At 36.5% G+C, this 25986-nt stretch overlaps 1 protein-coding gene across 1 annotated transcript in view; it reads left to right on the top strand.

Annotated features, from left to right (window-relative positions):
- Positions 1 to 25986, top strand: part of Lemd3 (LEM domain containing 3) — a 48184-nt gene that overhangs the window by 10452 nt on the left and 11746 nt on the right. Inside the window, exons 2-4 of the mRNA XM_021652204.2 lie at positions 13878 to 13915; positions 17009 to 17075; positions 19169 to 19236. Of these exons, the coding sequence (XP_021507879.2) occupies positions 13878 to 13915; positions 17009 to 17075; positions 19169 to 19236 (173 nt within the window). The remainder of the gene's footprint in view (positions 1 to 13877; positions 13916 to 17008; positions 17076 to 19168; positions 19237 to 25986) is intronic.

Here is a 25986-nt window from a genome sequence, read left to right as displayed (position 1 = left end):
TGGGATTTAGTCTGGGTTGGAAGGGTCTAAGATGTGAGTTCCCTTGTAAGCAAAGAATGGCAGCAGTTGCAGCAGCAGCAAGACATGTGTTCATTAGCAAGGAGCACTGCAGGCGGACAAAGCAGCACTGTTGCCACTTTCTATCTGGGCTGCAGCCTGAAGGTGTGGCCACTGTAGGGGTGGGTCTTCCTCCCTAGTTATTCCTTACCGGAAATACCCTTAGAGACCTGCCCCAGTTGGTTCTTAGAGTAAGCTTCTGTTGACATTTGCTGTGGAGTAGTACCGACTTAGAAAGTAGGACCAGTATTCTTATACCAAAGTATGAAGATGAGGTATGTTCCAATGAATGGACAGTCAATTAAATGGGTGCAGTCAAGAAAATGGAAGGTATAAAGTGGATTTGGTAAGTATGATATTAAAACCGTACTGCCTAATTTGGAGGAATTTAAAGTGCATTAAGATCTCCCGTCTCCTAGATAACTTTTGTAAAACATATAACAGTTTTATTCCATTTTGAATTTGAAACATCAATGTGTTATTTTTACTAGAACCATTCAGTAGAAATACAGTACAAGTACTATATTTAGCAAAAACTTTTTAGTAGCCACATTAAAGCACAAAAGGAAAAATGAGTATACTGAATACTAATAATTAACTTCACTTAATCTAGTATAACTAGAATATCATTTTGACATATCCAATGTGGAAATTGCTGAGGAAATATTTTATGTGCCTCTTCGGAGTATACTAAGGGTTCAAAACTCAGGGAGTCTATCTAACACATAGTATAAATCAACAGACTAATGATATTTCAAAGGCTCAGTAGACACATGTGGCTAGTGGCTTCCTTACTGGAACAGCCTGTATTCTAGACTGCCTCGAGTTACATAATTGCTTTAATTAGATGCAGTGACTAATTTTGGGATGGTTACAATGTGCCATGCATTATGTCCTATTAAAATTTTACAGTTAATATTTCCAGTAATATGATGTAGTAGTATGTTATCAATTTGCAGATACAAATAATGAGATAGAGTTGTTACTTTGTTGAACAGGTATTCTGAATAAGTGTGGGATTTACAGCCATTCTCGTTTAAGTGGTTTACTGTATTTCGTATTTCAGACACAGCCACTTAGGGGTTGGCAGAGAGGTGCTTGCTGCTCACTTGCATCCTGTGCTGTCTTTACTCCTGTGAGTTGACTTTCCTTATCTTAAGGCAACACATGCCTCTTAGCTTGAAGTGATAGTAGTACTCCCAGCTGCTCCCGTAATCTTATGGGTATATTCCTCTATGCTTGCTTTTCCATTTCCAACTTAAACTCCTTTTTGTTACTCTTGAAGCTAGACATAGGAATGAGAGGTGATCTTTCCGGTCTGACGGTTGACTGTAGTGAGAGGACACATTTGCTTGTGTCCATGAGGTCTAGGGTCAGTCTTTACAGGCCAGGCAGAACGGGAGTGAGTAACAGTGCTCTTATAGGCTATAGGACTACAGCTTGCTTGCCTTTCTGTTTTCCTTTTGCATTCTTCTTCCCTTTCCTTATTTGTTGGTTTGTTTAATGTGTGTGAGTATTTTACCTGCATGTGTATACCACATGCATGCCTGGTGACCAAGAAGGTCAGAAGAGGCCTCAGATCCATGGAACTGGAGTTACAGATGTTCATGATTTCACCATGTAGGTGCTGAGAATTGAACCTAGGTCATCTGCAAGAGCAACAAGTGCCCTTAACTGCTGAACCATCTCTCCGCACATCTCCAGATTCCCTCCCTCCCTGCTTCCCTCCCTTTCTCCCTCCTCCCTTCTTCCTGGTTGGGCTTCCTGGCTCATACCTTTGTTTTTGTTTTTTTCTAAGTTTTTAAAAGATTTATTTATTTATGAGTGCTCTGTTTTCACGTATACCTGCATGCCAGAAGAGGGCATCAGTTCCTAGGTTAGATGGTTGTGAGCCCCTATATGGTTGCTGGGAATTGAACTCAGGACCTGTGGAAGAGCAGACAGTGCTCCTAACCATTGAGCCATCTCTCTATCCCCCTCCCCTATCTCTCATTCTTTCTTAAAGCAAACATCTATGTTATTTAATATCATTTGTTAGTTTCTATAGAGATTTAAGTAATAGATACTGAGTTTCATGACTTACAGCTTAGTTGTGAATCCTAGAGGAAAATAAATAAAAATACATGAGCATTTGAATTCAGATGTTTTAAAAATAGAGTATAATAGGATGTGTAGTTTGAAAAAAAGGGTACATATCACTTAAAATGGAAAAAGCCCTAGTAAGTCGTCTAGCTAGAGCAGCTATTACATGAATATAAGTAGCTTGTTTTATGCCTTACAAGACTCTTCATAGATGTTCATACACAGTTAACTTTACCAGTCTGTCACAAGGCTTCTATGCCCCCCCCCCCCCCAATTTGTGAATAGTAATTCTGGTTCTTGAGGAAGAAAGGAAACACCTGATAAATTAAAGCTTTTAAAGATAAACTCATTTGTGCCATATAGAAACATCTTTGATTTTTAAAGGAGTTTTCAGAGTTGTATGTATGCTTTGTGCAGTGATAGAATTTGGGATCACATTGTTTAGCCAAGTTTCTTCAGGTGTATGAAAAGTTTTAAGAAACGGTTTAGTCAGGCAGTGGTGGCTTATGCCTTTAATCCTAGCATTTGTGAGGCAGAGGCAGGTGGATCTCTGAGTTTGAGGCCAGCGTGGTCTATAGAGTAAGTTCCAGGACAGCCAGAAACCTTGAAAAAGAAAAGAAAAGAAAAAGAAACAGAGTTTTACTGTGACTGTGGTGAGTTTGTAATTATATTTTAATGATGACTTAATTCAAGAGGTTCTAAGTCTACCTCCCTTCATACTCTGTCTCTTGAGTACTGAAACATTTAGATTTTGCTTGCATTATTTATATTTAGTTCTTAAAACGAACAGCTGAGGATTCCATGATGGACATGTCACAGACACAAGCTATCTTCAGCCTTAGAGAAACTTCTCTTTGCAGTGAATGCTGGTGAATACAGAGCTTCTTGTCTGTTCAAAAGGGAGAGTTGTATGGTCAGCTTAAACAGATCATTTATACTATGTACCCCTGTTAAGGCTTGGGGAATATCACAGAAAGTAGTATAGAAAGAATCTAAGGGGAGATACAGAGAAGGGCTGCAAAATGCTATCTTCTTGGCATGGGGCAGCCATTGCAGTCATGAACTCACAGCAGCTGTGTTCCCTTCATTGAAGGCAAGACTGGTCTGTAAATAGTCACAGATGGGGAAAGAGCTCAGGGAGCCCTGCTTGCTGCTGAACTGCTGGCTACTGAATGATTCTGGAGAATAGGAGTCTTTGTGTTCGGATGTGCACCCACAGGTGAGCCCATCAGGGACCATTGCATAGTTCCATACCCATGGTCACAGAGACCACCCTGGTTAAACTCAATGGGTCATTAAACAAAAACAAAAAGGCTGGAAAGGAACCATTGGGGAGGATTGAGAGTGGTGGTAGGAAGATGAGAGGATGGAGGTACGAGTAATCAGGATGTATTATGTGGATAAAGTTGTTGAGGAACAAATTTAGTTAAAAAAAAAAAGTGCAATGCAACACCCCCTAGCAGCTGTGTACTATCATCTGTCTTGTTTTGAGGATAAGGAAAATGAACCTTTGGAAGGCTAAGAAGCTAGGCTATGCTGTGTATGTTGCAGAACCAAGATAATCATATCAGTCTATCTTTATCCTGCGACATAAAGAGGCTTTTGGTGATTTGTGTCAAAACCATAGTGGATGGTATAAAGGTACATAAACTAAATTAGTTTTATTCCAGGATTTTTATTAAGGTTGCTTGCTTAGACCCTCGAGAATAAAGCGTCAGCCATGTTGATTTGTCCAAAGTGTTATACAACTGAGAAGTTCACTTCTGGTATCTAGCAGTTCCATGAATTTAAGCTCTGGAAATCTGAGTAAAAAGCAGAACTTGAACATGGAAAAAAAAATGCAGAAATGCAGAAAATGCAGGTATGGAGGCTCTCAGAAACACCACTTTTTTCTTATTACTTTTAATATGTAAGGAAGCATTAGAACAGTTGTACCTACTTAAACATTAAAATCACATTTAGAACTTGAAGTATGGTGTAAAAGCTTTGTGGGAACAGAAGAAAGCTGAAGGAATAGTACTAAAAAAGTTTCACAAAATAAGTAAGTTTATTTGAGCAAAGAACAGTTCATGAGTGGGTGGTGTTCAGAACCAGAAGAGACTCAGGGAACCCATAGTCTACAGAGAGCGGTCGAGGCCAGCTTTGGGAATGCACCTTTCATTTATTTAAGTTTTTATATGTTAAATCCCACTTGTCCCTTGCCTGGTGTATAAGAGGACAGCTGATTTAAAATAATGTATTTTTATTTATTCTTTGAGAATTTCATACATGCAGGTGATGTATTTTGATCATATTTACTCTAATCCTCCCTTCATACTCCAATTTGATGTCTAGTCTTCCTTCATTTCCTTTCCCCCATGAGCCCTCTGCATTGACAGCTGGAGGTTTATGTGTTTAGGCTTGTGCAGGTCCCCTGCAGGAAACTGCGGCTACTTTGGGTTCGTGAGAGCCCTGGCCGTCTTTTGTCTCTAAGACAGTTTTTCTTGGCTTTTCTCTCCAATCGTTCAGCCCTTAAATTCTTCCCAGGATTTTAATTAAAGTTGCTTGCTTAGACTTTATAGAATAAAGCATCAGCATGTTGATTTGTCCAGAGAACAGCCTTCTTGGGTGTTCTCTGATGGTAAAAGGAGTGATGTTGGTATACCATTTAAGGCTAAGCTCTCAGTAGTGTTCTCAGCACCTTGACCCACCATGAGTCTCTGAATTAGCTGGCATCACTGCAAAGAGACCCTGACCAAGGCTGAGGACATATCATGTCCATTTAGTAAAATAAAAGTGGCTTCATTCCTAGGGCCTTTTACCTCCATGGTCATGGAACTTTGACTAAGCTCATAGTACTAGACATGATCTTCCTCCTGCAAGTAGACCTCAGATGGAATCAAATCAGTTGGTGTTTCCCATAATAGATATGCTACGATTGTACTAGTAAACACCCTTCCTGCCAGTTGGTAAAGTTGGTAATGGTGCAAAGCTGAGAATGAACATTGTTTTTTTTCCTCCAGCTGTCTGCATAGCAGCTTTAGGTGCTGTCAAGACTAGCCAGCAGGGAGGAAGCTTCCCATTCAGTTCCAGCCTGGTTTATCTAGCCTCTGTATGACTAAGGTGTGGTGTCTTTAGCAATGGGGTCTTATCATTCCACTCTGTTGGGCAACAAAGGGCAGTGGTCATAATCTGTGTAGTTGTGAGGGTCTCTGTGGCCTTGCTAGCCAACAACACAGGGAGGTGCCCTACACCTGGCATTAAGAGTTTCATTTAATAACCCGTGGCTTTGGGATTGGCGTTATCTACCCATGTTATGTTATATCTGTTCTGTCTTTTAAAATTGTGTTTTTAAATTAATGTATGAAGTAATGAACTTCCATGTGACTTTGTTAACAACTCTTTCCCTGTATCCCATTTTCTCTTCACTTTTCACCCTATTCCTTTTAAGAAGTTGCAACACTGAATTACCCCCTCTACCTTCATGTCGCATCAACTATGGCCCTTGGTCACTTCCTAGTCTCTGTACAAATTTCAAGTTAAACAAACCAAAGCTAAGCTATGATCTACAGTTGAGAGAAAACACGTGGCGGAGTTTGATTTTGTGGGTCTGCCTAGATTACTTCACTCAGTATAGTATTTTCCAGTTCCATTTTTTCCTGAAAATTTTATTTCATTTTTCTTTACAGTGGAATAAAATTCCGTTGTATATATGTACTACTTTTTCATTATCCGTTCATCAGTTGATGAACATCTAGGCTGATTCCATTTTCTAGCTGTGAATAGAGCTTTGTTGTCAAAAACCTATTTTCAGGTTTTTTGAAAATATTGTTATATAGTTGGGGTAGTCTCTATCTGTCCTTGTTTACTGAACATTTTTAGACTTATTAATGAGTACCGAATTTCATTAAATAATTTTTTTGGCCTTTTTGGTAGATTAAGTTAGTTGACTTTTGATGATGACATTAGCCAAGTATACATGGGTTAAATAACATTTGGTTTGGTATGTTCTTTTTGCATTGTTAGATTTGATTTGCTGTCCCATAGAAGATTTTACACTTGTGTTCATGACAGATGTTGATATATGATTTTCTTATAATGTCTTCATCTGACTTTGCTATTGAGGGTAGTGCTGGTCTCATAGGATAAATTAAGTATCCATTCAACCTTCTGAAGGATAGTGTAGACAATTGGTAAATGCTTCTTCATAGTTTTAGAAAAAATCACGAGTAAATTCTCCTGGGGCTGGTGTTTTCTGTTTTTGAAAGTTATTAATTATTGGTTAAGTTTCTTAATAGATTTACTTAACAGTAAGAAAAATGAGTTTTATTGTCACTCATTTTCTGTTGTGCTTCATTTCTTTACTTAGATCCAGGTTTCTTACCTGAGTCGTCATTCTTCTTTCTAAAGGGCTTTTAACATTTCATGCAAGTTGTTTCTACTGGGAAGAAATCCCACGATTTCTGTTTTCCTTAGAAAATATTCATCCATCCATCCATCCATCCATCCATCCATCCATCCATCCATCCATCGGGTCTGGCTGTATAACTGAAGGTCTTACTAAGCTACCAGGGCTGACTTTGAGTTTAACTAGCCAGGCATTGAATTTAATCATCCTGCCTCAGCTTTCTGAGAAGCTCAAAGTTAGGTCTGTGCCCTGAGGCCCCAACTTACAGGTGACTGTCAGTCCCTCCAGTTTGCCTTGGGTTATCACTTCTGTTAGGGCTGTAAAAAGAGTTAATGTTTTAATTGTTTAACAGAGTGAAACAGTTCTAACAGGTCAGACTGAAAGTAGATTTTTGATAGTATTTGATATGACCAATATTTTTTGTTATAAAATGTATTGTAAAGTAAAATATTTATTTATATTTATATTTCTCCTCAAATATATGAAAAATTTCAAAGATGAAAGAACTGCATCGTCAATACTTATATGCCCATTACCTAGTTCTGCTGTTCATATATTCTGTATTTGTTTTGTTATGAATCCTTATATAACTTACTTCCTTCAGTGTCATTCTGGTTTTGTTTTGTTTTCATTTGGTTTTTGTAACAGAGATCCCAGACCTAAAGTACAGTCATAATGTGAAGTCAAAACTTAGTAAAGATAAGTAGTTTCAATTACAAGTTGATACCAATTTTTATCTGCTGTTTCTTTAAAAAAGAGAAACAATTCTCCAGGCACAGTCTCCCTGTGTAGCCTGAGCAGCCTCTGGACTTGTTAGCCTGCCTCTGCCTCCTGAGTGCTGGGAGAATTGTCATATATAAAGAACAAAAGCTAACCAAATTTAAAGAAAGTTATTGGCTGATTTGATTCTGAGTTTTGACCTTTTAAATCCTTGAATACATTTTTTTTTCTGTTTTCTGTGTAAGTATTTGATACCCACCCACATTTAAAGCCCTGTTTATTTTTATGAAATCATTATAAACTCTTATTTTTCAAAGAATATTTTATTTGGAAGTCACATGGGGTTATTGCCTTTTTAAACAGTGACAAGTGAAAAAGTGGAAGTTATAATGTATGTGAGCTAAAAAAGTTTTCTAACTTTTACCCTCTTCCCTTTCTTTCATAAATCAACTATTTTAGATTTGTACCTTTATATTCCAGGTTGGTAAATGGATTTTGGCTAAAGGATCATTCATGACTAGAATAAAGGTGTTAGAAGCGTTCCCCTGAAAGCAAGTCTTAGAGGAGCAGACTGTAAATGACTTTTCTAAGTATACATTAAGTGGCTATGTTATTGAATGAGCATATATTTAATACGGCCAGGAATAATTTTCAGGAAACAAATGGGCAATTGCTATTGTAAAAGAATGTCCTTCCTTGTTCACTGTCCATTTTTAGATCAGCCTGGCTGATGGTGACATTCAGAAGTGCTTGCCACACAGGTGCAGTGTTCTTCAGCTGTTGGAAACATTCCCTCTTCTCTCTCCCACCCTTTACATATAATCAGGCTGCTTAATCCCACTAATGTTAGAGATGAGATTTGCAAATTTGAATGTCTGTTATAAAAAAGGTACAAGTTAGAGAGACAATTAGTAATTTAGGTAGTTGAATTTTACTGCTTAGATGACTGGAATTTTCCCTAAGATTTAGTTTAAGGTTATAGAGTGTTTTTTGTTGTTGTTTTTCAAGACAGGGTTTTTCTGTGTAGCCCTGGCTAGCCTCAAAATCAGAGCTTTACCTGTGTCTGCCTCCTGTGTGCTGGGATTAAAGGCATGCACCACCACACCCAGCTAAGCCATAGCTTTAGAACTGTAAGAGGCTGCCCTTGAAAGCCTGTGTCTGTAGATTGACCACTGCTCTTCAGGGTGAACTGAGGAGTCTTTATTCTTTATATCTTTATTCTTGCCTCCTATCACTAAGCCTGACAACTGGCAAAGAGCAGATACTTTTGCTTGGTAATATTTTATGTTGCAAGATGAAGCTAAGTGATGTATCACAATACTAAGTTCAGAAATTACAACTGTTTGAAATGAATGTCACATAGTAAGTTACAAAGCAGTCCTGTGAATGTGTTGCTTTTGTGCAGAGAGAAGGGCTGTGATGAATTCTTCTCCTGGTAGTCCTGGAACACACACACACTGCTGACACATTTGTCTACATGTAGTTGAGAACCTAATGCTGAGAACTTGTTTTGAGATATTCTCTCCAAAGAGCCTACAGTGTGTCTCCAGCAGCAGTCTCTATCTTTCTGTTGGTTTCGATATGTTGTATCATAAGGAGATTAATGCTTAATAACTCAAAATCTGAAAGTGCTAGAGAAAAATGCTCTTTGTTTTTTAAACAAAGTAGGAAAATACTTTAGTTTTGGTAGTTTTTATAATGAGAAGTGTATATAGCCTTTGGAGTCAGATGTAAATAGATTTTAATTTTGTGTTGAATTTCATTTACGAAAGCATGTTTATCTCAAAGAAGTAACCTAACCTCCTTTTATGGGTTGATGTCTCTAAACAAGATTGCAGTAAAATATTCTCTAAAACAGTGGTGTTTTATTAACTGAGGCATCTTAAAGTACCTGTCAGCGAGCTTACTCTTGATACAGGAGCTCTGCAGTGATTCCTGTTACTCAGGAGGGGGCTGAGCAAAGCTCAGGGGCATTCTTCGGACCTTTCTGGTGTTAGGGAGGCTTTTACTCCAGGCGACGTGGGCTTTCAACCTTTTCTGTTCTTCAGTCTTTAGCACCATACTTCTCCAGGGTGTTGAGGTAGGAAGAGATTTTTTTGTGGTCTTGTTGGGGAAAGAGAGAAACACCACCTAGTTAAATCCTAATATCTGGTTGTAAAGGTGCTGAGACTATGTAGGAGTCTGAGATGAGGAAAGTCATAGTGAGTTACTGCCATACCCTTCATGGTTGTGGCTTTAGACTGGACACTCAAGGCAGAATGAAAGAAGAGAACATAGAGATTGAAAATTTCCAGGAGAAGCAAATATCTAGAATTTTCCTGGGAAAGAATCTTTTTGTGTACTATAACTTACTTCAAATCCAAATACATAGGATAGAAAAATTTCAGTGCACACTGTAAAGCTCGTTGTGTTGATCGAGAGAAAAGCACTTAATACACAGTTGCCCATTTTCCTGGTCTTGTAAGTAGATATTTTTCACTAAATGCTTGAGTCTTTTAATATTAAGCCAGATAGTCTTGCCCTTTGTTACATGTGCCTATATTTTAAAATGTAAACTGGGTAACTAATGCTTCTAGTTCTCTGAAGTTTCTGCCTTAGAGTAAAATACAAAAATGTTTAAGATCCTACCTGCTGACTCCCTTAAATTATTTTGCAATTTAAGTTTCTTAGCTCGACATCTGTTCCGTTATAGAATATTCTAGGTTTCCTGGTTTTCTTCCATTCCAGGGGTAATATGCCAGACCTGTTACTACCTTCTAGCCTTTGTGTGCTTGGCTAGTCTTTTTGTGTCTATCCTTTAAATTTTAAATTGCATATTCCTGCAGGAGTCTATTGAAATGCAATCTTAGGGAAGGCTTTCTCTGATTATCTTTCCATCACAATCGAGCCCTGTTGCTTCAGTCCAGAATACTAGGCTTCCCTGGCATATATGCATTTTTAACATTTACTTGTTCCTTGTCTCTTTGAACCTCTGTAGAACATAAGTACCACAGTGGCAGGGGTCAGAGATTGTTCTAGCTGTCTGCTTGACACAAACCTGGAAAGAAGGACTCTCAGTAAAGAGATTGCCTTTATCAGATTGTCCTGTGGGCATGTCTGTTGGGTCAGTTTCTTGATTGCTCACTGGAGCGGTGCCATCCCTGGGTAGGTTTCCTGGACTATGTATAAGAAAGTCAGTAAGTAGTAAGTCATTAAGCAGCATTCCCTCTGATCTCTGCTTCAGGCTGCCTCTGTATTCTTGTGTTGAATGTCCAATGGCCTTCTGAATGATGGATTGTAACCTGAAAGCCAAATAAATCCTCTCCTTCATGTTGCTTTTGGTCAGTGTTCTGTGACAGTGATAGAAACTAAACTAGGACAAATATATTGATTTGTTCAGTGCCCAGAGTTACATTGTTTAGCATGAAGTACTCAAAGTACTGATCTCTTTACTGGCACTCAGTGACCCACATGGAAGTCCTTTTGAAAGATCATCAGTTTATTTTGGTTAAGAATAGCACATACTCTACAGTATACCAACTCATAGACATGTTCATAATATTCCTGTTTAGGAAGTCATAGTGCTTTGTAAATGTTCATCTTAAAAACAGGAAAATAGTTTACATTTATTGAAAGGGTTGATAAAACTATTATGTTTTTGAAATTGATAACAAGTTTGGAGAAGGAAAATAAAAATGTGACTGTCTCTATAAATTTATAAGCTAAAATTTAGTTCGAGGCAAAATGTGCGAAACCATTGGGAGATTTTGAAGATCAAATTAAACATTGTAGGAATTTGATTTTTACTTATTAGTGTAGCTTAAAGGAAAGATAGGTCAAAGGTTTAAGGATATGTACAAGAAGAGTGGTATAGCTGAAGTTTGAAACAACCTGCTAAAGAAATAAAAGGGGGAATGGCCAAATTGGGAGAATTTGAGAACAATGTGAAGCTGTTTAGAAGCATAGAGTAGAAGACGGTAACAGTCTGGTTCCTTGGCTGCCTCTGCCTCCAGGCCATAAGCAGGACTCTAGGAGTGCTTGCCATTGTCATGGCCCTTGGGTGAGGAGGGAGAACTCTAATTCACTCAGAAGAGACCAGCCAGTAAAGTAATGAATGGAGTTCTGCTGTCAGATGTGCTTGAAATAGAGTCTTGTTTACAGTTGCCAAATTCCTCCAAATAGATAGGTCACTACTGATAAGAATATTTGTGGGTTTTAAATGTATGATAATGCTTTTCCTCTTTCAAGACCAGACAGTTTCAATGAGTTGTGTTGGTGTTTTAAAAATACTGAAATGATTTGAGGGAAGAAAGATGTGTGACCATGCTTCTTTCAGGAGTTTGTGGACTTACCGTTTGAGAATTGCTGTGCCTGGAAAGCATTTCCTTCTAAAATTTAAGCATAAGGCTATATTTTACTCTTACCATTCTTAATTCAATTTAGTATGTGTCAGTTGTTGGCATTTGAGGGGAAAAATTTTAACTGAAGGGCAGAAAGAATCTCATTGGTTTTTTAGATGTGTCAGTTCTCAGTTTTTTTTAGCTTTGAAGCACAAATCTAGGATAGAAAATATATCAGTAGTTTCCAACAGAATTGTTTTTCTGCATTAGTCCTTCTGCCTTCCTAGTTCTTCTGATAACCTCCTCCAGCTTCCTTCAGAATTTAACACTATTACTTTCTTCACAACACAGTAAAATACATATGTGTGGATTTAGCTTGGATAGCTGTAAGCCTTTCCAGCACTGACTGTGACTGTCCTAATTAATAGTGTGACTTACCCCTGGTTTCTGTTGTGAGCAGCCTGATAGAAGAGGTGATTTACACACACTTTATGTGTATTGATGTTTTTGCCTGCTTTCGTGTCTGTATGATGTTTTCTAGATGTTCGTAAAGAGTCAGGATTTTGTTTTCTTTTAGGTAGATATTAGAAGTTTGGATCCTAAAAGAATCACTTAGTTTTAAAGCAATAGGTTTAGGTAGAAACATGGTATTGTTGGTAATAATAAAAATGGTAGTGAGAACACAGTGAATGACAGCCACTGCTCTGCCAGGCATTTTATAAGCTATCATGTGGGTGCTGCCAATTGAACCCTGGTCCTCTGGAAGAGCATTCAGTACTCTTAACCATAGGGGTCTGCTTTTGGTGGTGACAAAAACTAATTTTGTATCAAGTAGAAAAATGCTATATCAGATCCTTGCTTCAAAGGTTTAAAACTTGGCTTCTCAGGACTGCATGTTTTTTATGTTTTTAAGACTTTTTTTAACATAAAAAATACCAATTTTTAGTATTACTTGACTAGTTTTTAAGACCGAGAAGATATTTTTGAGAGTATATTGAGCTTTATATAGCTTCATTTTAAAGTGTTCAAATTTCACATTAATAAAAATTAATGCTCTTAAGAAGTCATTTTGCAATTCAAGTACTTTAAAATTTTTAACTTAATATTTAAGATTTTACTTTTCTTTAATTCTATTTTGAGAACTTTGGATTTTTCTGTCTTTCACAAGTGTTTCTTTGCCAGCATTAATACCTTTTATTGTCATACAGAGAAAGGTTATCCAAAAGACCATTTGAAAAAAATCTAGTAACAGGATGTACTTTTTTTTTTTCCATTGCTTTTTAATTGTACCTTGTCAAAATGGTCTTGTACATGAACTTTCTTAGAATTGGGCAGTTCCTGGTTCCTATGGAACTTCCTGTTTTCTCAAATAAAAATAGAAAAGCATCTCAGAAAGGAAATCTGGTCAGTGTGAACTACTTTATGAGATCGGTTGGACTTAGTTGTGCCCTGGATTATATAGAATATAATTTGTATGAAATGTGTAAAAGTTTTCAAATGCCTGAACTTTGAATATTTTTATATAGAGTAAAATAGGTGATATGGACTAGATTCTGAGTAAATGTGAGATGTTATATATTTAGCCATAGTCTGGCATCATATTTTGGAGAGATTTTAGGTAGAGAAAGATTTCATGGAAAAGATTACAAATTCCTTTTATAATTATACTTGATTGTTGGATACCGAAATTCTAATTGTCGGCTACTTTGAGCTGTATATTTTTTTCTTGCCATTTTTCTAGATGTTCGTAAAGAGTCAGGATTTTGTTTTCTTTTAGGTAGATATTAGAAGTTTGGATCCTAAAAGAATCACTTAGTTTTAAAGCAATAGGTTTAGGTAGAAACATGGTATTGTTGGTAATAATAAAAATGGTAGTGAGAACACAGTGAATGATAGCCACTGCTCTGCCAGGCATTTTATAGCAGTTATCTCATTTAGTCTTTACAGTGACGTACTGGTATGTGCAATTGTTATCTCTCTAGGAAAAGTAGTTTATAGTAAGCAGGTCATTGATTTAAGGAGGTATTGCGAAGTACCGGTGCAGAGGAGGCTTGAATCATCATTCATCACAAGACACCAAAACTCTGGCTTTCAGTTGTGATGGAGAAAACCATGAATTTAGAGTGACAATGTCTAGCATAGTTAGTCTTACTCCTTTCCCAGCCTGTTTACCTCCGGTTTGTTTACATTGGTTTGCATATGTGCATTGGCATATGTAACAGCATATGCTGGCTTCTCAGGGTGCTTGTTTAGGAGGATTGAAGTTCTTGAGTGATGCTAATAGTTGTCTTTTTCTTTCTTTTCCTTGATAGTAAAAAAACCCTTTGATGAAACATTTGGAAAAATACAAGTAAGTAAAAGATCATAATACTTATAATGTATGCCATGCTTTAAATGATGAAAATATTAAAATGACTATAAACTAAGAAAAGTAACTAGTTTGAAGCATTATATTTTCTCATTCTGGGCATTCTTACCTCTAATTTAGTTGTGTCTGACATAGAGCTTCTCCTAAAAACCGAACTGTTTGTTACTGTCAGGTAAAGACAACTGTCCACCAAATGGGAATACCCTGTCGTCTCTGGATCTGGTCTGCCTTGTCCCATGTTGTCTTATGCCATAGCAGTTTTCTTTTTTTTGTTTGTTTGTTTGTTTGTTTCCTTTCTTTTGTCCTCATTTTGTCTCCTTTTGGATCCTTGTTCTGTTGCATCAAGGCTTTTTGTTTGTTTGTTGTTTGTTTGTTTATTTGTTTGTTTGAGACAGGGTTTCTCTCTGTGGTCTTGGCTATTCTGGACTTACTTTGTAGACCAGGCTGGCCTCAAAGTCAGAGCAATCCGTCTGCCTCTGCCGCTCTGAGTGCTAGGATTACAGGCTACCTCACCTGGCTAACATCGAGGCTTTTCTTCTTCAAAGGATGATAAAATAACTTTAACCAAAATTTTATTTACATTAAAATATTTTTGCTTGCCTTGTAATAGGCACTTTGAAGATTTAGATATTTAAAGGTGATATGAATATTATAATACATAATTCTCTGCTAAATTTTCATTTTGGGAACTGACCATTACATAGATCTGTATTGAAAACTACTTGTTTTGCTCAAGGGCATATGATAAAGTGCACTCAGACTACAGAATATTATTTCAGATTGTTAGGAGTGGAACTTTGGAATAATTATATTCATTATAACCTGCAGTGAAGACGTTTGTTTGTAATGATTTTGATAACTGAGTTTTAAAAATACGACAACATTATAGTTGACGCTTAGTACAGTGGGCTCACGGAACCTTGGAATTTCAAAACTATTTTTAAAAATAATTTGTAGTATCACAGATTCAGTTTAAGACTCTTGGGTTCAGCCCCAGCTTTTAAATTTTGGAGCTTGAATCACATTTCTCTATCTGTCTGTCTGTCTGTCTGTCTGTCTGTCTGTCTGTCTAATAGAGTCTTGTTAAATAGCCCAACCTGGCCTTAGATTTGCTATTTTCCTGTCTCAGTCTCCTTGTGTTGGGATTACAGGTATGAACCATAGTGCCCTCTGCACTTTGGTTTTTAATTTTGTGTGAAGATGGGAAGTGCCTTGATTCAGAATAACGTAAGAACGAGGTCAATAAAAGGGTGATATGGCAGAAAGCTTGGAAACAGGCAGTCACCTGGAGGGAAGGTTACCTTGTTTGTCATCATGAGACATAATCCAAGGACATGGGGTGGGAATTTGGAGCCTTTTGTGAATTTGCTTCTTCCTACCATCACTGCTTATAGCTGCATTGACAAAATTATGTTCCCCATAGTGTGCAAACTTGTTTTCTTTGTTTCCCAGACATATATGGGGACAAAAGTATAGATGCAGTTTCATGTGTCTAGACATGCATGTGTCACATTCTATACCTTCTAAGCATGCCTGAACTTGCTCCATTGGTATATTCATCTAGAAAGCCTGTTCTATTAGGCACTTGGAAGAAAGGGAAGTCATAGAGACATTCCCGTGATAGTCATGATTTTATCTCAAAGTGATAATCTCTTACCTCTTCCTCATTGCTTGCACAGAGGCTTATCTTACTTGCAGTTCTTAAATTTGGATAGCATTGTTTTTTAGATTATTGGATAGATTATATAGATGATACCTATTTACTTCAGATCACTTCTACCTTCTGGTCAGAGCAATATTGCAGACATGCACAAGTCTAGCTTACTTTTCTCTTAACTTTTCAGGATAAAGCCAAACTTTTTCTTCTTCTTTAGGGTTCCAAGCTACTTTTCCTTCAGCTTGCTACTGCTTATGTAAGAAGTATAAGCAGTGCTTTCATGCTTCTGTACCTCTGCTTGTTCTGTTCCCCCTGCCTGGAGTGATGGTCAAGTCCTTTCTTCCTATGTAGCTCTAATGTTCTGTATTATACATATGGACTTTGGTTAACTCCCCATCTGTTAGCGTTTTACTTGGCAGTTACGGTGTGACACTGCATGGTGGTTGGTGTGGTGTTCTTAAGAACAGGAAATACCTTGCTTGTTCTGTCTCACTTTGCTCTGAGAAGATAGTTATTCATTCCTTAACTTCATTGAATGTTTCATTTTAATGGTTGGTGATTATATACAGGGTCATCTTGATAATCTAGGACAGGATGTATGTCAAAGTAACATCATGTTCCTTTAGTTATATGTGGTTGAGTCAGATTAAAACAAACCATGAGGGGCTGGAGGATGGCTCAGTGGCTAAAAGTGCCTGTCAGCACACAGGGCAACCTGAGTTTGAACACACATGGTGTTCATTGTTCTCTGACGTACATGTATATGCAACCTATATATCTGTACCCACATTCAATTAATAATGCAAACAATAAACATACCCTAGATGGAAGACAAGAACAGTATATATATATATATGTGTGTGTGTATATGTATGTATGTGTGTGTGTGTGTGTATGTATGAGTACATATTATATGTGCATTTTACAGTGTGAAATTGGAAGGATTGCTTTGATGGCTAGAGGAGGTTTATTATGTATGAGATTCATTTCATAATTTCTTTTTTCTAAGATGTATTATTTTTAATAATGTGTATATATGTATGTGGGTGTGTACATGTAAGTGCTGGTGCCCGCAGAAACCAGACATTAAATCCTGTGGAGCTGGTGTTAGAATGTTGTGAGTTGCCTGACATGGGTGTGCTAGAATTGAACTCTGGCCCTCTGGATGAAAAACTCTTAATCACTGAACTACTTCTCCATCTCCCTGTATAAGCTTAATAGTTCTCAAGATAATAAATTACAGTAATAATTTATGGTAAGTTTTCTTAAAATATAGCAGCTATTGTTTCCATATAGATTTGTTGTTCATATTATATAGCTTTAACTATTTTATCTTTATTTCCTGCTTTTAAAAAATAAAAATAATTATAAATCTTTTTTTAGAGTTGGTATTTCATAATAACTTTTTTTAATTTTAGGAAAGTGAAAAAAATCTTATGATGAGCACATTATACAAACTTCATGATCGATTGGCCCAGATTGCAGGTATTATTTTAGCAATCATTGTCTCACAAAACGTTTCTAAAGTTAGCTTGTGTGTGTTGCATGTTTTGTCAGTAGGAGTAATCTTGCCTAAGTACTGATACAGTATTTTTCTTTAGAGATTTCTTAAAGAAATTCATACAGATGTAACCAAGGCCCATTTTTTTTCTGCTTGCAGTATATGTTCAATTTAAGTTATGTTTATTGTGTAAATGCTGAAGGCTTACATAGCAGTTGAATTCAATAAGCAGTGATTAATTAAAATCTTGGGTTAGATACAGAGGTATAGATTTTCTTTTGATGATTGTGCAGTTGTCATAATTAAAGACAGTATTTTTAGTTAAACACTTTTCATCCTCTGCTCTTGAGTCTGTTAGAGTGCTCAGGTATCAACACATCTGCAACCTGAATATCTTAGTGAAATTATTAAATGGATTCTTACTATTTGATATTTGCAAATGACAGTAGTAGCATATGTGGTTGGTTATCCAATTCAGTATACAAAGTGTTAACATAATCTAAAAGAAGTGACTCTGGATCGTTTCTTGTAAGGGTTACTGGAAGCAAATGGAGCCTTCCAGGCTTTGCAGGAGCAGACTGCTGTGTGGAGTGAAGTCTTTGGCAGAAGTCTAGGGCTAGGTGTAGTATGACTCCTCTGCTTACATGGCAGTCATTATGAGCCTGGTGTTCATTTCCCAAGTCCTATCTAGCTTGATCTTTATTTGGAGTCTGTAGTTTTGCTCAGTTTTTTTTTAGGCTTATAATTGTGTGTACGTCATTAAACACTTTCTTGGTACTGACTGATTTGCCTGCATTCATATACTACGTTTATTTGGTGTTCTCTCGCACCTGGAAGTAGGTTGAATATCATCTATAGCTAAGAAATCTTAGTGTTGCTAACTTAAGCCTACATGGCTCTTGATAGCAACGTTAGGAGGATGGTCTGTGGTTTATTAGATCAGCACACAAGAGTTGCTTTTAAAGACGTGGATTTCCTCCCCCAGAGTGGGTATTGGCAACTGTTTTCTTGTAAAGTGCCCCATGGTAAATATTTTAGGCTTTGTGGACAAGACTGCCCCTGTTACTACTATTTCATTTTGGTATTTTAGCATGAAAGTAACCATAAATAGTATATTAATCAATTAGCTTGACTGTGCTCCCTTCATAAATTCATTTATAAATACCAGCGGCAGGCCACATTTGGCCCTCGGCTGTATTTTACTGACTTGTGTTGTGGACCCGTGGACTCTGAGTCTCTGAGGGAGCATTAGAAGCCTGAAGACTTGTTTATGCAGAAGGTACTTACCTCAGCTAACGACCTCTATGACAGCTAGGCTTAACTGAGTAAAGTGATAAGGAAGAATGTACTTTTACTGTACAAAGATTTGTCAGGATTTTACTTCAGGTAGTAGATTTTTATGCTGAAGGTATTTTTAAACTACTTGAAAGTAATAAGGCAGCAAAAACTTAAAACTGAAACTTAATTTGAGGAAAAAGATCTGTAATAACCACATGTAGCCTTGGAAAAACCTTTGCATTTTCTTCAGTTATTTTTTATAACTTTCATTTTTTTAAATAAAAACTGAACTGAGATTCATAAGGTAAAATTTCTGCCTTGTTTCACAGTTGGTCTGTGTTAAAAAAAAAAAAAAAAGGTCAGGGATGTGTACTCCTGCCAGTGAGGAGTTTGACTATACTCTTAAAGTAGACATGACGTAGGATTTAGTGTGATAGTAAATTCAGATTTACTTGAATCTTTGGATTATCAGCTTTGAATCTATGTGTAAGTTAGTAAAGAATATCCTGGTGTTTCCCTGTAAGAACAAGCCCTCAGAGTGTCATTGTGCCTACATTGGCTTTCAGTTTAGAGTATAAGAGGAAGATAATCTTACATTGACTAAAATTCATTTAAAAGTAGTGGTTTATGTAAGAGTAGTTGTTTGTTTACATTAGATATTGGAATTATTTCTAGAAAATATAAGTAATATTCATCAATCTATTGACTACAATATATAATTGTATTATTTGTAAAATACTTTAAATTCTATTTCTTTTAATACTGTACTTATTTGAAATTGATATGCTAATCTTTTCAGGAGATCATGAATGTGGCAGTTCTAGTCAAAGAACACTTTCTGTCCAAGATGCAGCTGCATATTTAAAAGTAAGCAGTGAAATAAATTTAATAGCCATATTTTTAAAGTTTATATCATCCTTACTACTATCAAAAGTTTTAAGCATTTTGTGACTTTAATTGTGCTGTCTGGGCAGCAGTCTTCATATCTTCTTCTGTTGCTTGTTTCCATTGCCTGTATGCAGTCTTTCGGCCCTGATGTTTAGCCTTTGTCTCCTCATGTAACTCTACCCACTTATACATTTGTTTGCATGTATGTGTATATTGTTGGCTAGGTTCCTGGTAAGAGAGAATGTGTAGATTTTCCTTCTTTCTGAGATTATGGATATCAAGGTGGTTGAAGTATATTTATATCTGCATAGAAGGCTAATTGTTTTTCTAACTGTACTTCTGTCCTGGATTGTTTGTTTTTTGGTGTACATACAGTGTACTCAGTACCAGAAGTATAACTGATGTGAATCTCCAAAGCCTCTGTTCTGAACATCTCTTCTAACTGTGTAATAGAATATTCAAACTGGAGTGTTATTGAATTGTGTTGACTTTGTGTATGGATTTCTTTTTTTTAATTTATTTTTTCCCATTATTTATTTATTGGCTTTCCGTGTTTGTTTCGAGACAGTGTTTTTCTGTGTAGCCTTGGCTGTCCTGGACTTGCTGTCCTGGAACTGGAAAAATACAAGGTTAAAGATAGAAAATGTCATCCTGATTTGTAAAAGGGGAAAAATGGAATTTAAAAACAATACTGGAAAGCTTGCTTCCTAGCTAGGTTTCCTACTTTCCTTCCTTCCTTCTTCCCTTCCTTTCTTTATCCCTTTCTCCCTCCCTCCTTCCCTCCCTCCTTCTCTCCTTCCCTTCTTCCTTTTCTTTCTCCTTCATTCCCTCCCTCTGAATTTAGATCCTTGTGTTCGTAGGAAGTACTTTATGTACCAAGCTATTTCTCCTAACACCCAATGTAGATACTAATTAAAAAAATTGTGTGCATATGTGTGTGTGCATGTGTGTATAGAGGTAGAAAATGGTATTTTGTCCCCTGGGGCAGCAGTTATAGGTGTTACGACCTGCCTGATGTGGGTGCTGGGAACTGATCTTGGATGGTTTGGAAGAGCAGCAAATTCTCTTGACTGCTGAGCCATCTCTCCAGCCTATTATGATCGTTTTTATTTCTATGTTTAATAAATGACATTGGTATTAAACTAGAATTGCATTGAAGCTGCATTGCCTTGGGAAGTAAGACATTTTATCCCATGTCCTCCAGTCCATGAACAATAGATGGCTTTTTATTTATTTGTGTCTTACTTTCTTTCAGCATAGTTTTGGTGTATGTATTTTTTATCTTTAAGTTTTTCTTAAGAATTTTCTTTTTGATACTGTTGTAAACAAAGTTTTGTTTTTTTTTTTTTCATTTCCTGATGAGATTGATGGATGGAAAATAGAAAAGCCATCCAACTACCTTCCATATATGCAGAGGCCAAAAAGGATAGAAGAGAGAAAGATATTCAATGAAAATAGCTAACTAGTTAAGGAATATGGATGACTATCTTAACAGAATTGACACCAAAATGTCACTCAGACAAGGCAGAACATCCTAACATGATAAGCAGCTCAATCCACATGGAAGATATATTGACATGTACACGTTAGAGGACCCACATATATGAAGTAATTAATGACAGAACTTAAGGGAGAAATAGCAACGTACTATTGTTGACAGTATATTGTTACAGAACTTTCAAAAGTGGATAGAACACCCAGATAAAAATCAGTAAGGAAAAAGATCACTTAAATACTACAGACCAGACAGAACAAGGACACAAACATTTCATCTAAAGAAAAAGAATACACATTTTGCCTTTTTGAATTTCATAAATGAGTGCAATGTATTTTCATTAGACCTGCCTCTCCCTCCCCTGTGTCTTTCCCTGTCCCTCCACAGATAGCCCTCTAAATCTCACATCCACACTCTCTAAAAACTTTCTCTCTCTCTCTCTCTCTCTCTCTCTCTCTCTCTCTCTCTCTCTCTCTTTCTCTCTCTCTGTGTGTGTATACAACTTACTGAACCCAATTAGTGTTGTCAACATGCACTTGGGTTTAGAGCTGATCACTTGGCCATGGATAGCCTATCAGGAGGGGGCTTCCTGAAGAAATAGGTTTTCCTGAAGAAAATGATTCTCCTTCCCTCAGACATTGACTGTAGCTCTTCAAATAGGAATGAGGGTTTATGTATCCTTCTCCATTCATGCTGCAACACTATCTGATGTGTGCTTGGGCGGGTATGAAAGAAGAATTCATTTTTAACTTTATTACTTACCTTTTTAGAGAAAATAAATGCTAATCTCAAAAAAGGAAAAGGAACATTTTCAAACTTTTAATTTTATCATTTATTTATATATTTATTAATTGTCTGTTTATATGTATTCATGGACATCTATGTAGATTTTTGTACCCCGCAAGTTTGATGAGTTCATTTACTCTAAGGGGACTTTTTTTGATGTAAGATCCTTAGAGTTTTCTTTTTTAATGTAGACAGTTATATCATTTATGAAATGACTTAAGATGGGCTGTGATCATGTACCTCAGTGCAGGGTAGAATAATTGCCAGAGGAGTAAAGAAGGAATTGGATTGAAAAGGCTTATGGGGGGCTGGAGAGATGGCTCGGTGGTTAAGAGCACTGTCTGCTCTTCCAGAGGTCCTGAGTTCAATTCCCAGCAACCACATGGTGGCTCACAACCATCTGTACCCTCTACTGCCCTCTTAGAGCACTAATATGCATTAAATAAATAAATAAAATCTTTAAAAAAAAAAAAAAGAAAAAAAAAGAAAAGGCTTATGGGACCATTCAGTAAAATATTTCAGAGGAAGGGCATATCTTATAGAATCCAGTGTAATCAAACGATTCCTTAATGAAATATTTGAAGTGATTTTACTGCCAGCACTTGGAAACTGTGATTGCCTTTTTCCTTCTTGCTTTTTAAATCTATTTAAGTCTCTCTCAAAGGTGATAGCACATAAGGACTATATTTGATCATACCCTTCAGGAACAAGATGCATTTATATTTTAGAATAATACCAAGACTTAAAATTGACTACTGTACGTGAAGGACTAAAGAACTGGGATAGTATTTGGAAGTGATATTTTGACTAATGTGGAGCTGAGGAAGAGGTAGAGTTTGGCATGCAAAGGTTCTTTCCCAACTACTCGATTGTAGCTGTGTGTCAACGGAGATAGGAGGTCAAAAGAAGTTGAGAGGTGCCTCGAGTTAGACTTGGCACAGTTGAGATTCAAAGCTGCTAAAGTATGTTGTCAAAGAGTGTATTGGAGTCAAGAGCTTACTGTGTGAAGTCAGTCAAGATGGTGATGAGCTAACTGCACTTTATCATGCTTTTCCTGGAATTACTTTATACTTCAAAATAGTTGAATTTTCATGGTGGTGGGTCAGATTTGGTATGTTTTTTGTTGTTGCTTTTTATTTGTTTATTTTAGTTTTTGCAGAGCTGGAGATTGAGGCTAGTAGATTAAATCCCAGGCCATGCATATGCTGGTCAAACATTCTCTCACCAGGCTGTATCCACAATTCTTATTTCATGTCACAGATTGAGGATAGAGTTTTCACTTGTGTTCTTAACCCTATAGACTTTTTACTGCATATTATAAAAGACTCTAGATTCTGTTTCTTAAAGTTATATTCTTTAAATTAATATTTAGGTTTATATATGTGCACATTGTGTTAGTCTTTTTGAAGTTTCATTTTCAGATTGTGAAATATATGATGGTTGTCATAGCACAGATATAGTTTGGACAGCTGCCAAAAATATCCCCGGAACAAACAAAAATCACTAACCAAGATTTTTCTTTTTTGCCAAAAATAAAGTCTCAAATTCTAGATAAGTCTTTTAAGTATATCTTAAAATAGTGTTTTATTTTCAATATAAAATTACCACCATAATTTAATTCCTATGGAAAATAAAGGGAAAAAGTTTTAAATTCACTGTAGAATGTAACCTGTAGTATTTGTTCTAGCTTTCTTTTGTCTTTTGAAGTGTATCTCTCAATTAGTATGACTAAATATCTTCCATTATAAATATTCGTGTATTTCCCTTAGAATTATGTACATTTGTCTCTACCACTAAACAGCCAAAATTTTTTAATTGCTGGTTAATATTTTATTATGTAACTAAAATACATTGGCTTTTTCCCCCTAGTCATTTCCTAAGGAAATAATCCTAGAAAGGAAATTACTTTTTCAAAGAGCATAAGCTGTATAAAATGCTTTTGATAATGTTCAGATTACTTCCTAATCTAAAATGACAGTTGAAGCCTAGCCTAGCCCCAATTAGCTTTTTAATTTTTATCTCTGTAGAAGTATAAGCAGTGTAAGTACTTGGTATCAAACAATGATGATAAGGTGTACACAGCAAGTTTTCGGTTTATCAAGAGATCTTGTACATTTCATCTCTGTGTACTTATATTATGGTATCATCTGCAAAAATGTTAACTTTTTTTTATTATAGGGGTAAATGAAGCAGTCACTCTCTTAGATGCGTAGATAGACAAATTTTCTAGGCTTCTAGTGTGTTTTCAGTAGTCATGATAAGCAGTTCTCAGTATGATGCTTGGGTTTTTTTTAATTTGACTCATTACGCTTTATTTTCATCTTTATTCTACTTTATCCTTCAAAGGGAGTTTTAATGAGCTTGTTTATATAAATATATTTTTATCTTACCTAGTACTTTTCTTGAGCTTTTGTCATAATTTGGTAGTGAAAGCACACTTATGATTTTGGAAAGTTAAGAGGTCCCTCTGGTGGAAACCTTAGGAAATACATGCTTTTGTTTCCAGTTGGAACATTTCATAATGTTCCTGTGGACTGATGTGATGAGTGCTGTTTCAGTTCTAAGTTGCTTTCAAAACCCGATTGACTTTTGACACAATGAGCAATATTTAAGATTTGTGAAGAATATAGTAGGAAAGTAGATCACTGCAAATATCCCAAGTTATGGCCTGATAAGAGTTTTACAGTTTAGCCTGAAATCTTAATCATTGTTGATGAAGTTTTATGTGGAAAATTAAGTATTCTCAAGAGGCCCATGATGGGTGGGTATTACTTTCAGAAGAAAATCACCTCTTCTGATCAGTAATGCTTCTGAAAATGTTTTCTACATTTCTACACATTTAACCAATTCCACTTAAGTTCAGTTTTATTTTGATCTTGATGCCTTTCTTCTTTAGTTCTCATTATGCAAAGTTAAATCTTCTAATAGAAATTTGTTAAAAGAGAAAGAAATATTCTAAAAAGTGGGGCAGTGAGACTTTTATAATATGGTTTTATCAAGTATTCAGTTTATCTTGATGCTATGTGCTGTTCTCAATTTCACAGTGATCTAACAAGGTAGATTAATGGAAACTTGGTTTATGAAAAAAAACAAAACAAAACTGAAGCTTAGGGGCTTCATAACGGAGTCACCCGGCTAGACTGTGATCAGACGGGGAGAAGGAATAGTCTGCCCTCCACCTCGTACTGTTTCACTTCTTTGATGGACCAACTAGGTCCATAACCTGTTAGTTGTGAAGAAGCAGTTGACACATGGAAGTAATGGACATCCTGAAGTGGCAGTTAAAATTGCAACACCTCGTAGATAATATATATTTTCCTCACTGAGTGTGGGCATATATAGTTTGTAATGGAACTGAGATCTAATCCCAGACCTGCTTTATACAGAAATTAAGTCCCTGTTGAATTCATGGCTAAATTTGGCATTACTGTTTTTTTTGTTTTGTTTTGTTTTGTTTTGTTTTGTTTTGTTTGAGGCAGGGTAGCTCTGGTTGTCCTGGAACTGACTATGTAGACCAGGCTGATCTCCAACTCACCGAGATAGCTGCCTCTGCTTTTTGAATGCTAGGATTAAAGAGATGCACCATCATGCCTGGCTTAATTTCTTGGTATATAGCATATATCATCTCAGAATTAAACAGTATTCTCTGAAATATTCATGCATAGCTGCTGTCTCTGCCTTGTAACAATCTTCATGAACTGTCCATTCAGGTTTCTAATTCTTGGTTGTATTATTTTAATATATTGTATATATGCATGAGCACTTAGGCACACTGCCCTTTCCAGATATAGTTGATTTTCAAGACAGCTGCTGAAAATATGTTTTAAAACCATTGTCAGATGCTTCCAATGTAAGTTGAGTTTCATAGTAGAAAAATGATTGTAGTTTGGCATGGTAGTGACACCTGTGATACCAGCCTTCTAGGGCTACATAGTTAGAATGTCTATTTATTGTAAAAGATTCACCTTCTTACATAAAACAGCGAGATGGAGTTAAGGAGAGTGAGAGACACCCTTTCTGTAAAGCAGAGTCAAGTAGGCCAGGCTGGTCTGTAAGTTACCTTTACTATCTTAAAATCCTAGCAGAAGTTTGTGTTAGTCATGCGTGGCACCCAGCAGTTATTTTAGTTGTGCTTTGTACCATTTGGTACTATTTGCACATTGGATATACTAAAGAAGATTTACCAGTGAATTAGGAAGTACAAGTATGACCCATTGAAAACGATTTCCAGTGTCACTGAAGAATCCATTGGTATAATAATTCAGTGGACACTCCTAAAATGATTCTAAAACTGAAAATGCAGCCTTTGCACTGTAGCACATAAAGTGGTGCTTTGTAAAGAGCTCTGTTAGCATCGGAAATCTTGGCTGCTTGGGTTAGTGCTCTGCCTGTAGTTCCTAGCAAAACAGCTGGTGTGTTGTGGATCATGATTAAATATATGCTGTACT

This window comes from Meriones unguiculatus, chromosome 2 (assembly GCF_030254825.1).
Source record: "Meriones unguiculatus strain TT.TT164.6M chromosome 2, Bangor_MerUng_6.1, whole genome shotgun sequence".
Lineage (NCBI taxonomy): Eukaryota > Metazoa > Chordata > Mammalia > Rodentia > Muridae > Meriones > Meriones unguiculatus.
This window is presented reverse-complemented; position numbering and strand designations above follow the sequence as displayed.